This window comes from Harpia harpyja, chromosome 23 (genome assembly GCF_026419915.1).
Source record: "Harpia harpyja isolate bHarHar1 chromosome 23, bHarHar1 primary haplotype, whole genome shotgun sequence".
Classification (NCBI taxonomy): Eukaryota; Metazoa; Chordata; class Aves; order Accipitriformes; family Accipitridae; genus Harpia; species Harpia harpyja.
Genome location: NC_068962.1, coordinates 13,588,892 through 13,607,308, shown reverse-complemented (window position 1 = coordinate 13,607,308; position 18,417 = coordinate 13,588,892). Strand labels below are relative to the sequence as shown.

Here is an 18,417-nt window from a genome sequence, read left to right as displayed (position 1 = left end):
CTATTCTGCAAAGCCGCGGAGGTGAAAAGGAAGGGGGAGAGGGCTGTACCGTGTTTGACACTTGCCGTACAGCTCTGCTTCCCTGCCAGCAGCTCCGCGAGCGAAGCCCACCACAGAGGAGAAAACACCCTCATTAAATCCTCAGGACAAGAGGACACAGACATGTGCCCCAGAGGCGTTGTGGCTGTCACATAACGCTGCTTCTTGGGTAGACAGCACGTGCCTGGCTAAAACTGCTGTCAGGGATTGCACAGTTCAGTGTTAAGGTTTGAACGCGGTTACGCGTAGCCCATGCACCGCCGCTGGGTCCCAAACAAGGCGGCTGGCTGCAGGGGTGAAATCAGATCCAGGACCCGAAAGGGTGTTGGCAACGCTGTTGGCAATGCAGGTGTAACACCAGGGCTGTGCCCTGCAGAGGATGTCCGCGCTGATCAGTGGGCTGGGACGGGCTTTTTAGGGAGGCAGGGAATTAAATCCCAGTGCCGGCCATAGACAGATGCTGGCACCTCTCAGCTCGGCGTGCTGAAACCTTTACGGGCAGTCAGACAGCTGCAGTCCCAGCCCCTTCCTTTAGCTTAGACATGGTAGCAACAGCCCCACGGAGGCAAAGCCAGCCCCACAAATCACCCCAAGGACCTGCTATGAACTGCAAATCATTAATCTGGAGCGTCTCCGTCGCTAAGCGATGCCTGCCTGCCCTGCCAGTTACAAAACATCTCACCTGAAAACTTGGGGAAGCGTATAACAGTTTGTCTAGTATTTTTAAATAGACACAGGCAATGCAGGAATGACTGAATCAAAAACTTACCAGTTACTGCCTAAAGATTCAAATACAGATAAGTGAAACAGGCTTCCCAGGAATAAGGACAGTAGAAGTCTAGAAATTATGCCCTATTTGAAGGGTACTGAGGACTATGAATAAAACTTAATGAACAGCTTTTGTCTAGGACTAGAACATAAAAACTTTTCTTAAAGTAAATTCTTATAGTTACCTTTGAGGGATGTTTATTCCCTGACATTAATTTAGCTAATGCACCTATTTTCATTGTATTTATCTTCGGGTCTGAAGGAAATTCAGTATTACAGTAAGCCTTAAAAAAAGGCAGGAAGAATCATGTCAGTACTTGTCATTATTTTTGATAAATTATGATATATTCAGCACTCCAATCATTCTGCTCAGTACTATTATATTGATTGGTAAATCAGCAGTTCAGTGAATTCGTGGTTGGAAAATCTAATTTCTGAATTTGGTTTCTGAGCCATCATCTCTATCCATTTTTTGGCATGTCCGTCTGCAGTGTCCCTGGCACTGGCCATATTCCAGTTGCAAACTGCTCTTTATTGACAGTTGTGCTGCTTTTAGACAGCACTTTGTGGTTCCAAAATTTAATGTTCCCCACTGTGGTGGCCATACAAAAGGAGCTGCAGAGAATTCCAAATTCATTCCAAGCTGGGCTGCACCCAACTGCATCAGGCGACATCTCCAACGAATTTTAGTCACCTTCACAAGGAGACTCAGTCCTGTACTCCTCTACCCTTGTGATAAAGGTCCAGATTCACTCACCTGGTCCCTTCCCAGCAGCTCTCATGCAGGTTACAGCTGCACTGCAATGAGGAGACAGGCAAAGGAGGCATCTGGGTAAGTCCTGAACACAGGACGGGCAGAGCTGCAGCTAGGAGAGCTGCAGAAGGCAGAGAGCAGTGAAGGCACATGCAAAGAAAACAAGGGAATAATCTACATAGTGGGTTCAGGAGACTGCCGAAGGCAAAAAAAAAAAAAGCAAACAAGTAATATGAACTCTGCTTAAAGCTTCTCAGATAGCCAAATGTTCTTCCAAGAAGTGTTTTTGAAGTACACCTGGAGCTCACGTGATAGGATGGTTTCAGTCAGAGATGTATTTCTTGCAACAAAAAAGAGAGAAGAAAGCTGGGGAGTCAGCGTGGGGACATGTCAGTCCCACATACACCTGAGCACGAGCCACCTCCTGGGCAGGCTCTGATTACACACTCCCTTCCTCTTCTGAGAAGAATGCAAGTGCTGAAAAAGAAACTGTTTCTGGGGCGGTGGAGGGGAAATGTTCATGAAGTAGCCTTGGCACCGCACATCTGCAACAGCTGGCAAAGCACCGGGACGGCCAGGCACCGGGGCAGGGACACGTTGCCTCTGCGCTGAGCCTCTGCCCCCGCGCCAGGAGGGAGACAGACCCGGCTACTTTTGCTGTCAACAGGCACTCGCAGAGATCAGTTTGACCCGTACCGAAAGATGGGTAAAATCACTTTCTGGAGATGCTTGATCCATCTTCTTTAGCTCTGGAGAAAGCCAAGCAGCTTGCTTGGAGTAGGCACCGGGCACGCACGGGGCAGAGGTGTTGCCGCACACCCTGCGGGTGAGTTGGGTGCGGAGGTGACAGTCGCCTTCTCCTCCTCACCCTGGCACCGTGGCGGGGGGTGTTGGACCTCCCAGCTGCAGCGCGAAGCGCCGGGCACTCGCACGGGCCGTTCTGCTGCAGCTGCCGCAGCTGGTGGAGGATGGGGAAAAGGGGAACGGGGCACAGACAAAAGCTGCACCTGCATATGCTTATGGCTACTCGTACTCAAACCAGAATCGGATCGGTGACCACCACAATAAATCACTTTTTTTTAATTATTATTATTATCATCATCATCATCATCATCATTGTCATTATTGTCATTGTTATCATTGTTATTTCAGCTGAAATAAGTTTGAATACTAAGACGTTGGTGATAAATGTCCTGGAAATGTCCATGACATGAACCAGTTGCTTTCCAAGGCCTAGTCTTGCTTAAGTAAACGAAGGACAGTTTTGCCATTCATTTCAGGGAGGCCATTTCATGCTGGGAACTTGTTCAGATTATGTCCTGTACTGAGAACACTATTCAATAATTACAGATGGACCTATTATGTTTGTGCATAAGTTCTTCTCTGAGTTCAGTCCTAGTGCTGTTAAGCTCTGTAACTGCTCCATTATTCACAGATTTAAAGCAAACTTATCAAGGGTTAAGTAGAGGTTATAAACAGCAGTAACTAAATAAATTTTGTTGCCATGATTTCCAACCAAAACTAAGAAGAGGAGTTTCAGAACTGGAAAAGTTACAGTCAATGTCAAGACACTGACATACGGAAAGCTGCGTATTTTTATTTCTGTGTGGTCACCATTACATGCAGCAGATTCTATAACAGTTCAAGAAAACCATGTCCTTCAGTGCTCCCCCCACCCCCCTTTCCAGTGTTCCAGTTCAGAAGAAATCTGATTTTTCATGCCAGCAAAATGCAAAAAGTACTACTAAACAATGGCATTGTTTTAAGACTTTCAGTGCCAAACACTGCATTGTACCAATAACATTCATAGGCATGAAGAAAATAAGATTTTCATAAAACCCTGGTGCTGCATTTAGTCACAAAGCAAGGAGATCCCTGTAAGAAACTGAAAATCCATTCTATATTTAGCATCAGCCTAATAGGATAATGTGGCTACGGTTTACTGTTCTTCAGATTGATGGAGTTTTGCATTGTTTCACTGCAAAGGCCAAGCTTCTTAAATAAGTATGATCTTGCTGCTTTTGCAAATAAGGTCAAGGGAAACAACTTCCACACTCTTCTTCTGGTAGTTCATGATCTTATGTAGGTCTAATGCTGCTCAGAGGAGGCCAACACGAAATCATCTGCTTTCCATGTTTTAAAGAAAGGGTGCCTGTACCATTCTGCAAGACAAAGATGAATTACAGCCACCTATTACAGCCTCAGTATTTCCCAAGCAATATCTTTTTCTTCATATTACAATTCATGTTTACAGTCCTATAGGAGTCACGACCATTCTATAGAGAAAACATTTAACTTAAAATAGTACTCTCAGACTTGCCCTAGTATCTTAGCTCCAAATCCCATTTGGGGAGAAAACTGAGAGCTTCACGTGATAGTAAAATGCAGCGATACTCTAACCAGATGCAGAATATAAAATGAACACATCCTGAAAGTTTCAGTATAGCCTAGCTGTGGCCCTGGTTTTAAGCTGATCTCCAGTCTTCCACCTGCAAATAATAGAGGAGATGTTAAACGAAATGCATAACATTTTGGTGCCAAATTTTCAAAAAGTGTCCACCTCCAATTTCTTTTTTTTAAATATGCTAGAATATTGCCATCTGTGAACGTGAAGTTGTGAAAGTATGAATCTGAAATCTGTCAGCTGTTCATCAACATGCTAATGATAACAAAATGCAGGCGACAGAAGGCTGGGTTTTGGGGAGGAGGTTGCAGAGGGCGGGGGAAGCACGCGTATTTTGCCAGAAGGCAATGAGAAGCCGCACATAGACCATGGCTCAGGGTTCTTCCGCAGGCTGTGCCGCGGAGACGGAAAGCTCACACATCTGGCTGGAGTGCAGCCCGGTGTTCCCGCAGAGCCGGTGTGTGGCAGATCCCCATCGCTGGGGCCAGGAATCAGACACCTCTGTGATTTCAAAATGTCCCAGGGATATTCAGTTCGGTAGGAGGGAAATGTTGGTAACGGCACACCAGGGAGGTACCCAACACCCAACACTAACGTCTCAGTATTTGCTCATGAGCCAACTCTCGACTTTAAAAACCACCATTTTTTAAATAACTTGCCTCTTTAGAAATTAAATAAATAACAAGTAATTCAAAGGGGAAAATAATGTATTATAAAAATACTAATATTTCTGATAACTTCAACCTGATAGAAACCTTTGCGCTTTTTTGTAATTTCTTCTCACTCAGTTAGTATTCAAAGGTTCTATTATGGAATCGTTCGAGCCACTGCTTGTAATACAGCATATTAATATATTCATTTTCTCTTTCTAGTAGCAGTTTTCCATTCCAATTTCCTTTATCTGACTTCTGCATGATTTATTCTGGTGATAAAATGCCCTCTTCTTTCATATAGTTAATTCATTCATGACTTTTAAAATTCATAGCCTCACATTAAATAAGCTGGTAAGTTTGCTCATATCAGATTGGTCCCTTCCCCCTCTAGTTTTCAGTAACCCATCTGAAAAGAGGCTTCCTTAAATTTCCTTCTAACAGTTTTAATTTAATCCAGACCTTTTGTAAGAGAACTTTTACAAACAATAATTGTTTCAGACATGAAAAATCCCCCTGACACACAGCAGTATACTAATTATCATTAGCTGCATGCTTCTTAGCAACTCTGGCACCAGTTTACAGTACACACCTATAACACTCGTAATACAGGGTCTCAAAATTCGCTGGAACAGCAACGTTTTCTCAGTGCTGAATGAGGCCCCATAAGAACAATAACTGCGTTCAAAGTCCAAAGGTCCCATCATCTGCTCATCTCCACAATATGTCACAGGTTTTGATCTCTGCACCAAACCTGCTGTTGCACTAGTTTACCTTTCAGAAAGATGCTCATTTTTGACATGTTGAGATTACAACTTTTAAAGGTGAACAAGCAACAGCCTTTGGTAAGTTGTCTTAATGGATGCTTTGCTTCTAAATGTATTGCTTGTTTAACTCTACCTAGTTTTGACTTCTAACCCTCAAGTCTTACTTATACAAGGATTAAATAAGTTTTTGGACTTTTAAAGCAGGCCCAGAAATGCCCACAACCACCCCTTGGTGAGTATTTGATCCCCAGGTTACCCACACTCACACAGCATCTTCCTGCTTGACCCAAAACTCCTTCCTCCGGGTGCAGTTTTGCCTCTGTTGGCTCGGATAGATCTGCTCTGTGTAAGCACATGGCACTGTGAGGACCTCCTTTACAAAAAATCATCGCACCTACTTATTTTTGAAGGATGGCCAAAAGAGGAAGTGAATGTAAATGTGCTGCCCGTCCTTCACATAGTATCTGACCACATAAGAACTGCATAACCCTGAAGAGTGAAGTCTAGGATCAAAGCCTTCCTCAGTTTGAGAAAGTTAAACGTTGGTGGCCTACCTCCCTTGAAAATGCATTTTCACCCCTTCTTGAGCCCAGAAGCGGGGGAAGAACAGGAGGTTGCTAGTCTTTGAAGGCTGGTGGTGAAGCCAACTCTTCCTCTTAGAACAGTTAAATTTGGGTTGTAGTCCCAAGACACATGATCAGTTAACGGACTCACCATCAGCTTGTCCTCCAGGTGTGTTTTAAAAGAAAGCATTTAAACATGGGCTTGGTTCTCTAGGGGAAAACTAAGCAGCTGCAGTCAGGATATTCTGGACTCAAGGTCCTGTGTCGGTGGAGGTCCATCCAGCCTTAAGCTCCTCACCATCCGGAGACAGTAGAGGACATCAGACACCCTTTGGCCATCAGTGTTTTCTATAGTCTCGCCCAACGCAATGCACCACCCTGTCTGCACCCCCCGCGGGGTCCTCACCACCCCCGTGTAGCACTGAGGAAAACCAGACACCTCTCTCCGGGTGCCTGGGGACAGACATCAGACCTGCGTGACTGGAGCTGGCTGTGAGCCTTGTCCTGGCTAACCACTACGCCGCTTCTTCGTGTGGGTACTGCTCACAGGTCACAGTGCAGACAGCTTTTAACCTTTGGGCAAATTCAGCACATTCAGCTTTCGTGGTATGTCACTATAACACATTTTCCAAAACCTGAGCACCTCTTGATCCTGTTTTCTGGAATCTTTCTTACATTCCAGCACCTTTTCCAAAAATTAGGAGTTTTAAGCAACCATTTATCACCTCCTTTTTAGGCTGACTTCACACCGTGATGCAATAACACTGCCTTGAGCATGATAACATCTAGCCCAATTACAACTTCCGCATGAGGCGTGGGGTCATTAACAAGAAGGAAGATTTTAAATTGTTTTCAAAGCCAGCTCATGCTAGTTTTTGAATTAGCTCCTCATGTACCCCAGGAAACTGGTTTGAGAATTGGGACGGCCAGCGGCAGGCATGGGACCGATACAGCTAAAGAAAGCTCATGAGCCACTCCAGAAGATATGTTCCAAGTTCCTCCCCAGGTCTTTTGCCTTTTATTCTCCAATTCAGGTATTACATTTCCACTGGTTTCCACCAGGATTGTGCATGCACCTTGACATGTTCACAGAAGTTCCACGATACAGAGTTTCACAACTGGGATAGGTCCCTACAATTGGGACACCAGGGTGACAAAACAGATTCTGGAGAATTTCCCACTGAATAGGATGGAGAGAACATAATTACCACATCGTAGCACTACAATGCCTCATAAACATAGAATAGACTAGATCCATTTACCACAAAAATCACAGAAAGTAACTGATCAAAGAATATCTCTTTTATGTAAAATATACATTTGTAGGATATAATTTTAATACATCTTTTATACTTATTAATGTTGGGTTTGCAACACTTTGAATTAAAAAAAAAAAAAAAAACAAAATAGTCTTGCTGCCAGAATTTTATTTCTCATAATACTTATAGTTTGAGGTAACAATGAAAGAAGACTGTGTGCTGTGAACAAAGTTGGTGATATTTGTCTGCAGTCACATTTCTGTTATCAAAGTGAAAAGTAAACTTAAGACTTGGCATGTACACTAGAATTGATACAAATATAGGTCATGGCAAACTGAGAAAGCAAGGACTTATGCAAACCTACTCTGTTTATATTTGTGACCTTTGCAAAATATACCGTTATTATGACAGAAGTCAAGACAGATGTAGTTTACGTCACTATCATTATTAAGTGGGTGTCTTTGTATGATCCACAGCACAACTTACTGCAGGAACCAGGAAGAATACACACAGGGGTGTGGGTCTTTGCATGGAGCCTTAGCAATGATGACTTGAATTCAGCTTTCCTTGATATAGATAAAAACTGATATTCCATGCACACACGTTTTATTTACAGCTGACTCATCAACAGTGACTAGTCACCCCTTCCTCTGGCAGCAGTAATTATGAGCAGTCTTTAATCTTCTTTAACAAGGTCTACTTTGCATGTAAAGTCTCAGTGACCTCCTCAAGGCGCGAGTTGTTTATCAGGGCCCATTCAGCAGCAGCAGTCTCTTTCCAGTACAGTCCTTGGTATGGCTAAATTCCATTGTCCCTTTTTCAGCAGTCAAAAATCCATGATAAATTCTGTACAACACTGTAGTTAATATAACAGCAGCACCAGATATTATATTAATTCCTTTGCTAAAAGCTGTTTGCAATTATCTCTCTATTGACAATATTTTACCAAAACTAAATCAATGTACATCTCTAAATATCAGAAATGTATACTCTGATAAATACATTATTGTACAAGAATTCTGACATGCAGATCATGCTATTGGGCTAGGCTATATACAGAAGAACATGTTACATGGTCGACAATAAGTTATATTTCTTTTCCTAACAAAAAATAAAACATGACAATCAGGGATTATTCAACAATCTCAAGGATCTCTTAAGATTTGGGTTGTTATGGTCTTCCCCATGTAGTTCTAAAACTCTGTGGTTTAGGGTAATTTTTCCTCACCAGCCCAGAACATCAAATCTGCCACTGCATTTGTCCTGTTGCATAAACAGAGGTTAATATTGAATGAAAAAGCCACTAGAGGAGATACAGTTTCAAAACTGTAATGAATGCTGGTTGCTAGGAGGAAGATTGATGCAATAGGCAACTGGTCAGTACTGTAATGCCGCTACTAAATCCCGCTCGAAAAATCTTCAGAGTGCTCACATGAGTTAGTCTAGACGATACTAACTTGCACTTGAAAAATATATATATTTGTATCTATACATGTAAGTATAGTCCATATGAAAAAAAGAGAAAAGGAGAAAAATGTCCTTAGTTAACCTTAAAAGAGGGGGGCATTTTAACAGTATCTCTGTGCTTTATGGAGACAGATGAAGAATACAGTAGACAGGTTGCAAAACAGACAGACAAACAACATATAGGACAAAGCACCTCAAAAAACATTGACTGAAGAAATTTTTGAAGCTCATGAGCCAGAGGTATAAAAACCTGACGTGAGAACTGCTACCCTCTTACAGTGGTACAAAAAAGCCCCCAATAATCTTCTCAATTTTACTTCGTACTCAGCCTCTGAAAATGTTGAAGAACCCTGGAGTAGAGAAATGACTACAGTACCAAGCAGCACTTGCTAGCTTAAAATTGCAAGTCTGGATGGCGTTTACCTTTCTTGCATGTTTTGTGCCTTCCCCAAGCCATTAAGAAAGAGATCTGGCTTCTGCTTGCGTGTAACCAGTAATGACAACCTCTTTGCAGTTATCTGTGTGCAAACAACCGGAGACATTCAGAACTCTGATACAGCAATCCAGTACTGAAGTAAGTTAATCACAAAATAAAGCCATTTATAAACAAGTAGATCGTTAAGAAAATAAAGGAAAAGGTTAAACAAAGAAAAACAATCCCACATGCAGACCAGTTTATCAGTGCTTTCATTTCAGCAGGATGGTACAATGTGAGAACACACATCGAGAGCCATCTGTGGTCTCCGCGATCGGCAACACTGCTTGTCAGGTGATGGAGACAGGATGGTCCATGCAAATGAGCAGACCCAAGTCACATTGTGTGCAACCAAGACACGATTCCAGACATCTTCAGAATGGATTAGAGTCACAAGAAATGGAAGTTCAATGGAGTGACTGATAATTAGTTGGAAGCACATTATTTTAAGTAAATCTCCCTGAAAATATGCTTATTTATTGAATACACTGGCCAACGGCATCCACTAACTGTCCTTTTATTGCCACAGGAAAGTAGGACAATATAGTAGATAAAAGGAGAAGTGCTACCTTCGGTAATCTTTAAGAGCCAAGATAAAAATCTTCAGCTACCCAAGTGGCATTTCTTACTACTGACAGTTACATCATGCAGGAGTTATATTTGTGGAGCCTATGGTTAATGCTACATTTATTTCCAATATGTGGTAAACAGCATTTGAATTAATACTATGTAGCCGATTGATGCCATCTGGTTTACAAGATGGAAGGGATGGGAGACCGAGAGCGCCTTAGAGGACAAGGTGAGCTGTAGGGTGATGTTACTGGAGACAGTCGCAGAGCATTGCCTGTCAAGCCAGCTATGTTGTTTAAGCTTCGAGATTTTTCATAGCCTTGTATGAGAAAATGCACAGACATCAGTTGAATTCAGCCAAAAAATAGACAAAGACAAACAATACAATGTAATGTCATCCAAGGAGCTATCTGGGGCTCAGAGGGAATCTGCCTGCAAAAGAACTCAATGCCGAGACACGTCACTACCAAAAGATATTAATAAATAAAATTATTTACAAATTAATGCAGTTATTCTTTCCCAGAAAATTAAACAGACCATCACACAAGAGGTCTGACCTGCTCTTCCACACCCCATCTTGCACTCGGTGCCTCTCTGTTGGCTTCAGCAGGGTTGCACAGAGTGCAAGATAAAGGATCCCAACAGGGTTACTGGATGAGCTATCTGGCTAAGCATAATCAAAAACCCATTAAGACAGACTATAAAACCTGTTAGAATTATATAATCTCTGCTAAACCCAATTCCTAATAAAGGATGAATTTTATTTAAAAATAAATAAAACAAAAAACCAGATAAATTGCATACAGTATGTGTAAATCACTTCTGCAGAGGATTGAATGATACTATGGGAAAGAAGCTTCATCTACAGAAATATTAACCCTAAGACTTTGTGTCTAATATTGAAGTATAATAAGATAGTAGAGTTTGACATATTTGCAAATGCACCTCATTGGCAAATTTAAAACACCATATTTGTGCTCCTTCTCCAGCTGACTCAAATGAAATAAATGGTATTAAACCACATAAACAAGTAGTAAATAAGTAATCATTAAATGAGACAACCACATAACACTTCACAATTTGGAGGGAACATTGCACTTGCAGACATTTCTCTTCACATACACTGTGAGCTCTTGCTACCTACTTTTTGCTACATATAGATTGTTTTCACCTTGTAGAGGCTATGCTGTACAATGACAGAAAAGCATCGCTATTCACTGCATCACTATCTTCATAATCAAGTATTTTCAATAGCACCTGAATAAGCCCACTTATGAAGAAAAGGATCAGCCCATCAGTCTGGAGAGAGATATCAGGAAGGAAATACAACAAAGATGAAGCCGGACAGGACCTCGCTCCTCAAGTACATGGATATATGCTTCACTGCAAGCGTGAGAAGTACCATTGATCTCAACAGCACTACTTATTTCCTTGAAGACAAGTATGCATCTAAGCATTTGTCAGGTTAAGACATTCAGGTATAAGCTGCTTACAGTGAAATACCGAGACTTTTCCCACAGAAACTATAAAATGTCAGTGAAAAACAGCTAAACATTACATGGGACATCACCAGACATTTTTTTTTTCTTATTGAAATGGGTACTGGCTCAAATTCCAGATCTCCAGATAACAGACAGTTAACAGACAGTTGTTAGCATCTTCAGGAAAAAACTTATCTTAGGTTCTCCCCTAACGACAATTAAAATATTTCTTACCTACCGAGAACTGCATACTGTAAAACTAGACTTAAAGCAAATGTAGAACCTCATGTCTGCTAAAACATTGTGCAATGTTATCTCCAGATTGCAAGGGCAGGCTAGACTGTGATGCTTCACAGACTTCCGATACATTTCAAAACCAGCCTCCAGTTTCTGAGTTTCTATCCGTATTTACACAGATTAGAAAGAATCATGTTTGAAAGGGGAATTGAGGGGAAGCACAATGCTAGTGTATATATTTAACCTCCCCTGTAAACATAAAGCTTACCAAAAAATCAAAATAATCATGTAGCTTTTTTACACAGAAACTAGGAAAGTATTTTTTAAAAATATTTTTCCTGCTACTTTTCTAATGATAAAAGCAAAGAACTGATAGAGGAAGATGGTAAAGGTGATAAAGAAAACAGGAACTCCTAAAAAATGAAAACCAGATACACAAGATGAATAGAGACAGTGGCACGATCCAAAATCAGTACTTTCCAGGTATTTCAGTGGGGTTTGGATCAGCTCTGAATCAGTACCTTCTTAGAGACGGAGATAAGGTGCTAATGTAAAAAAGCTCAGAATAAATGATCCTTGAACACAACCAAGAACCAACCAAGGAACCAACCAAACAAGAAGGATGTACCAAAAGAATGAAAGGGAAAAAATAAAATGAAAAAGTGGTAGACTTGATGTGTGAATTAAATTCAAGTATTCAAAACCATTTGGATGCTACTTGAAGATGTTTATGAGCTAAATTCCCTACTCTGTACAAAATAAACTTGGAAGCCAGTGGCTAAAACATTTCAGCCTAGACTATGGTTATCATCAGAACCAGTCAAACAGCATCGAGAAACTGTCAGTTCTGAACTCAAGCATCATTTTTCTAGTAAAAACTATGATACATTTTTCTCTTGAATCTAGATTTTGAAATGAAAATGTTCATGTGGTCCCAGTATAAAATATGTTTTATTGTTATATGAATATGTCTTTAGTAGCTGATGTGTAACTTCTTTTATTATTTCTGATCTGTTCTAATTATGGTTACTGCCAAGTGAACAGCACTCAAATGTTTATACTAACTTTCCTAAAGGAAGTCAAGAACCTTATCTTGCAAGATGCCATGGCAATCTGCTTTATTCAGGTGTTCCTGACCTCCTCAAAGACTGGGCTCTTAGCATTAGAGATATTTTAAATAATCCTAGTTGTTGAGAAGACAGTGTGAGATATATGCTTGGTGGAAAGTGTCCTAAATCTGTGCAAAGACATGTTTGCAATGAAAGTCCCATTTAATCTAAACATTACGTATAGGAATATGCAAAACACAGGAACATAGGGACAATCATACTCATTACAAATACCATACACATCAAACTCTGGTTGCATATCTGCCTTCACAGGTTTAACCTACTGAGCTCATGCTTTTGAAATGTAAAAAGAGCATTTGCAGAATAACTCAAGAGAATTCCTTTAGGGTCTACGGCTGGCTTGGACAGCTATGTTTGCTGTACACAAAGCAAGCTAAAAAAATAAAAATTAAAAAAAAAAAAAAGGGCAGAAAAATCTCAGCCAAAAATGTTTGTCCAGTGCCACGTGGCTACTGCAGATGAACTCTGAGGTGAACGACTGCACATCAGCACTCAGGAACGTGAAACCTGTTGGAATGATACAATCTGCCAAGAAACCAAAGCAATTCTTATCTAAGGAAATGGCAAGACGACCACTGGCATTGCTGATTTGGGAGCTATGCCCTGAGGTTAGGTTTGCAGCCACAGCCAGCTGTGGCCTGACGGGGTAGCCACGCCATCAGTCACATGGGTGATACATAAAATGACAGAAGGTTTTGCAAACTCCGCCTGGGGAACCCAATCCTACTGAACAGTGAGTAATCAGATTTGAAGAGGCTGAATAACTAGAAAGGCATTTTTAGCACCTTGCAAGATCAAACATTGTTTATTGTAGTTGAATTCTTGTTGGGGTAGACAGTCACCTTTTACCATCAGTGGTGTATTACAAAGAGCAAACATTTTGTGGCATTATAAACTCAACCTTTTATTTGAAAGAAATCTAAATAGCATCTCATATGATATGCTCTGTTGTGTTCAGAACAAAAACGTTGCTCACTTCTGACATCTCAACCTTTTAAGTGTAATTTATTCAGCTGTAATTTTTACTAAGTTATTAAGTGCAGACCAAAGTTATTCAATAATTAATTTGTCTTTTAGAATGACAAATGGTATTGAGTGATGAGTGGTTGAATGAGGTCTGAATTGCAGGCTTTTCCATTAAAGATAACAGACAAATGAAGACACAAGTGATATGGGGGCCCAACATCAAGCACATTTCGTGAAGACTAAAGGAGATGAGTGTTTCTAAAAAGAAAGCAGGAAAAGAATAACTAGGAGTAAAGAAAAAAGATACATTGTGAGTACAGTCTTTTCTCTGAGAGCATTGTGCACATCATTTTACTCTAAGATTGCTTTTCACAAGCACATTGCTAAGTAACCTTTTATGATCTAATGAAAGAAGTCCATACCTTTCCTGATCCCTCCATCAGTAGCACACGTGTAATCACCTGTTGTCAGTAGGAAACATGTTCCCCCTCTTCTGTTTTTGTCTCTTGTACTAGAGCGTCTGATGGGAGGGAGCCTTTCACCAGGTGAGAGTGGCTGCTCACTTCCTGCACTGTCTTCACCTGATAACACTGGTTAAAGCACCATGCCCATTTACAGACAATAATGAATGAGGAAATGAGACATCACAAAGAGCTTATGCTGAATGCCGGATATTCCCATCACTCAAAAAATCGTTATAAGGTAAATCATTAGAAGAGAACAAGATTGCAATTCACCATTAATCAGTACAAAATGGCAAAAAGTATATTTTTTATTCAAGGACAAATGATCTTTTGACTTTCTTGTTCTTCTTTTAAATCTCATATAAAGTTATACTAAACTAACACGAAATAAGAAATAATCAAATCAAGGCTCAGTTAGTTGCCTATTATGGACCATAACTTTTCAGAGTACAGGCAGCCTTGGATATTTCAAACAAGTATTTATTATTTTGGCTATCCTTTTTGATAAACAAGAGGTCATGTTAGTCATTTTTGCTTAGAATATGTTGCTTAGCATATTTTAAAGACAACCCCTCCCCCAGGAGGATTAAATTTTCAACATTTGGCACTAAAACCTGTTTAATAACACACTCAGCTTTCATTTCTATACTTATCATACTTGCACTGCTTGTCATCATAAGTACCCAACATGAAATGCTGTCTTTGGTCTCTGTAGTTTATTTTATCAAACAGCGAAACTCTTACCTCTCCTGATTTGGCACTCCCAAAGGACTCTCTTTTAAAATTATCTACCATTTCAGATTCAAGCCACACTTCAAGAAAAAAATCCCTGCTCAGTACAGCACATAACAGGTAATGGCATGTTACTGACTTCAGCTTTGCCTTTGCATTTAAACCTGAGCATGTGTTTTTCTGAACTGGTAATGCAAAGGGCTATATTCAGCCTTGAAGTTTTGCACAGAATTCCTAGTGACTCTAACAGCATTCTCTACCAGAAATAAAGCTACAGTGCACAATATGAGCGGTGGCACTACTGAAGAGAAAGTTAACACTTCAAAATGGCTCCTTTTTGCATATCTGCTTTCTCTCTAACTTCAAGGATTATAACACCTTGTAAATAAAGCTGCAGACACAGAAGAGTGTCTCTTTTCTCTGATCACACTGAGCCTCCTGCATTCCGGAATACCTTTAGTAGGACCTGATGGTATGAAAAAGCTGTTATCATTAACACTTTAAAGATGTTGTCTGAAAGTGGGCATCAGTCAAAGCATTGTAAAACTAACTATATTCCACCCTCAGTGTGAGTCCTTTCAAGGGTTTCCATCCTCTTAAATATATTTAGGATGTTCAAAAAGCTGTGTTAACTTTGTCTGCGTACACTCACTCGGAGACTGAAACCGAGCTTCTTTGAACATAAATGCTATTCAGTAACAGCAACAGACCAAAGACAGATATTGTTCAGAGACCGATTTTCCAGACTCTTCTTTTTAAAAAAATAAATTTCAATTACTGAACGACACCAGTCATGGGTGGCTTTGCTCTTATTATTCTTTAGCAGCTTTTCAACAGGAGTCTAATGACTGGTATGTGAGCTTTGTAATCAGATTGTGCTTGGCTATAAGAATAAATACATTGAAGAAACAAACAAAAAAATCCTTGCTGCTAAAAATTTTAATTATACTGAGAGATAAAATTTAGTCTTTAATTTGAAGAGATATGGAATATGGGGCAGTGGCTTAGAGGGGCAGAGGCTGTCATTTGATATGCATTTTCACAGCGATTAGCACAAAATACTCCTTATCCATCATTTGGAACTCTAACAAATAAGGTCATATAAATCATAAAAATCAACACCAATAACGATGATGTTGCTAGGGGCTGTCACTTTCATTTTGCTTGACAAACTTCACATCAGCTATGCTATTATCATTCAATTAATAGTAAATATCATGCAATGTCTCATCTAACACAGACAAAGGAGGTTCTTCTAGCCAGGGAAGCAGAATGCCAAATGGAAAGAAAGCTAGAAAGAGAATTTTTTCTTATTTCCTTTGAGTGCTGGGCTTTTGATGTAAAGCACCTGCTCCTTTTAAATGACCGCTTCTTTGTAGGATCTTGCTTAACAGGCCACGATGTGGCACAGGCAAAGCTGACACAAGAGACAGACACTGAGGCAAAACACCATGGAGTCCAACAGGGTGGGACACGGTGGCTGCTCAAATAGTCACAGTCATGCAGAAAAACAGGAAACATCCATACAACGCAACAAACAACAGGCAAAAGAAAAGGTTGATATCATCAGCAGGAAAGCATTCTCAACAGAGCAAGCAAAACTGTATAGACCAGCTACATAGAGGTTTGGGAACATCGCTATACCTATTTTGTCCTCTATGAGACTGACACACGCAAACACTGGAGGGGAGAAGGGTGGGAGCTATGTCTTCTCCTGGCAGAAAGACTGGCTGCTTTCTGACCCCTGCCGAACATACTGGTCTATAAAGTGTTTTCAGAGGACATGCATTTCCAGTGGTGTCCTACCTGATGATCTGTTGTGCTCCATCAGCTGGTTGTCCTTGCCCAGGCAGATGTCACCCTGCGTGCTATTGCAGGCCATGTTCAAGTCTGTCTTGCAGAAGGTGGGCGAGCTGGCTTGAGGAGCAGGAGGGATGTGCTTCTTCCGCTTCCTCGGCAGTTTCTGCTTCGCCATGGCCAGGGAGTAGTACATCCCAAAATTGTTAACTATCACAGGCACCGGCATGGCTATGGTGAGCACCCCTGCCAGTGCACACAGGGCTCCCACCAGCATGCCTGACCAAGTCCGTGGATACATATCCCCGTATCCCAGGGTGGTCATGGTGACTACAGCCCACCAGAAGCCGATAGGGATATTTTTGAACTGTGTGTGCTCACTCGCTGATGGGTCATTAGGCTGGGCTCCCACCCGCTCTGCGTAGTAGATCATGGTGGCAAATATCAAAACACCGAGTGCCAGGAAGATTATCAGCAGCAAAAATTCATTGGTGCTGGCTCGCAGAGTGTGGCCCAGCACCCTGAGGCCCACGAAGTGCCGGGTGAGCTTGAAGATTCGCAGGATCCTCACGAACCTTACCACTCTGAGGAAACCAAGCACGTCCTTAGCAGCTTTGGAGGAGAGCCCGCTCAGGCCCACTTCTAGGTAAAAGGGCAGGATGGCCACAAAGTCAATGATATTCAAGAGGTTTTTGATGAATTCAAGTTTGTTGGGGGAAAAAACAACACGTACTAAAAATTCAAATGTAAACCATACCACACAGACTCCTTCCACGTACGTCAGGGCAGGATCTGTCTCAATTTCATACTGTAGCACAGTTTCTGTCCCGTTGATGACCTGCTCAGTTTTGTTTATAATAGTATTGAAAGCCTCATGTGTTTCCAGGCAAAAGGTTGTGATTGAAACTAGGATGAAGAATAAAGAGGCAAAGGCGATGAACTGAAACAAAAAGAGGGAAAAGAGACATCAGAACCACACAGCTCTTCACATTAATACTAACAATGTCACTGATCATTATAAATCTTTTACTGAATCATCCCCAAATGATTCACAAATCTGTATGCATAAACCTTTGCATCTAGGCCAGAGGAGAGCAGCAGACAGCTCTCAGGCATAGGCCAGGAGTCTGGGATGAGGAAAAGTCTCGGTGATGGACAACATGACAGGTTGCAACTCATTCAGAAAGTGGCAACAAATTCTTTAATCTGTGCCAAATCATCTGAATTCCATTCAGTTGTCAAGGTACCTTACAAACAACCCCCATACGCACCAACAACAGCAAGATTTAAGGCTGTCCACCTCTCACATCGTGGAAAATGGGGCTGACCCTAATGGTCTTGAGATTACAGTTCAGGAATTCACACCTGGCCTGAAGGGCACCTCAGAGGGTCCTAGGAACAGATCCAAACACCGGGTTTCCTTTGGATCAATGATTCACAAACACAGGGTATTTACTGATAGAAAATGCCTTCCATGTTACAGGTAGAGTTGGTTGTACAGCCTGTTATGTTTGCAGTCATCCATCACTCATACTCTTAGGCAGGACTAAGAGTAAACTTAGCAGAACCTCTCTCACCGCAGGGGCTGAGCTTTGCCAGTGTCCTAGGATCCACAATCCTGCTATCAAAATTGCAGACCCAGGACAATCTGAACAAATAGGGAAATACAAATTCAGTTCTAGTAGAGGCACAAGAATAGATAAAATACAGTTAAATAACCTGGAGACAGCTCTCAAAGAGGATTGTCAAGGACTTAAAAAAAATTTACTGCCTGATCTTCAACTCAGTCATCACAGTCAAGCACTGAAGAAAAGGGAACATGTAGGACAGGATCTCATAAAAATTAACATTGAGCCAAACATCTGGAGGGGGAGATAAACTTTCTCACACCCAG

At 41.2% G+C, this 18,417-nt stretch overlaps 1 protein-coding gene across 8 annotated transcripts in view; it reads right to left on the bottom strand.

Moving 5' to 3' along the window:
- Positions 1–6,929: 6,929 nt before the first annotated feature.
- Positions 6,930–18,417, bottom strand: part of KCNC2 (potassium voltage-gated channel subfamily C member 2) — a 103,200-nt gene continuing 91,712 nt past the window's right edge. The window contains exons 3-6 of one of the 8 annotated variants that reach the window (XM_052774650.1): positions 16,533–17,463; positions 13,953–14,120; positions 9,095–9,189; positions 7,949–8,060 (exon numbers count right to left, since the gene is read on the bottom strand). In XM_052774650.1, the coding sequence (XP_052630610.1) occupies positions 9,128–9,189; positions 13,953–14,120; positions 16,533–17,463 (1,161 nt within the window). In that variant the 3' untranslated portion in view covers positions 7,949–8,060; positions 9,095–9,127. Of the gene's footprint in view, positions 10,036–13,952; positions 14,121–14,286; positions 16,207–16,532; positions 17,464–18,417 lie in introns of those variants that run through there. The other 7 variants (XM_052774646.1, XM_052774648.1, XM_052774647.1 and 4 more) reach the window with 7 other exon arrangements.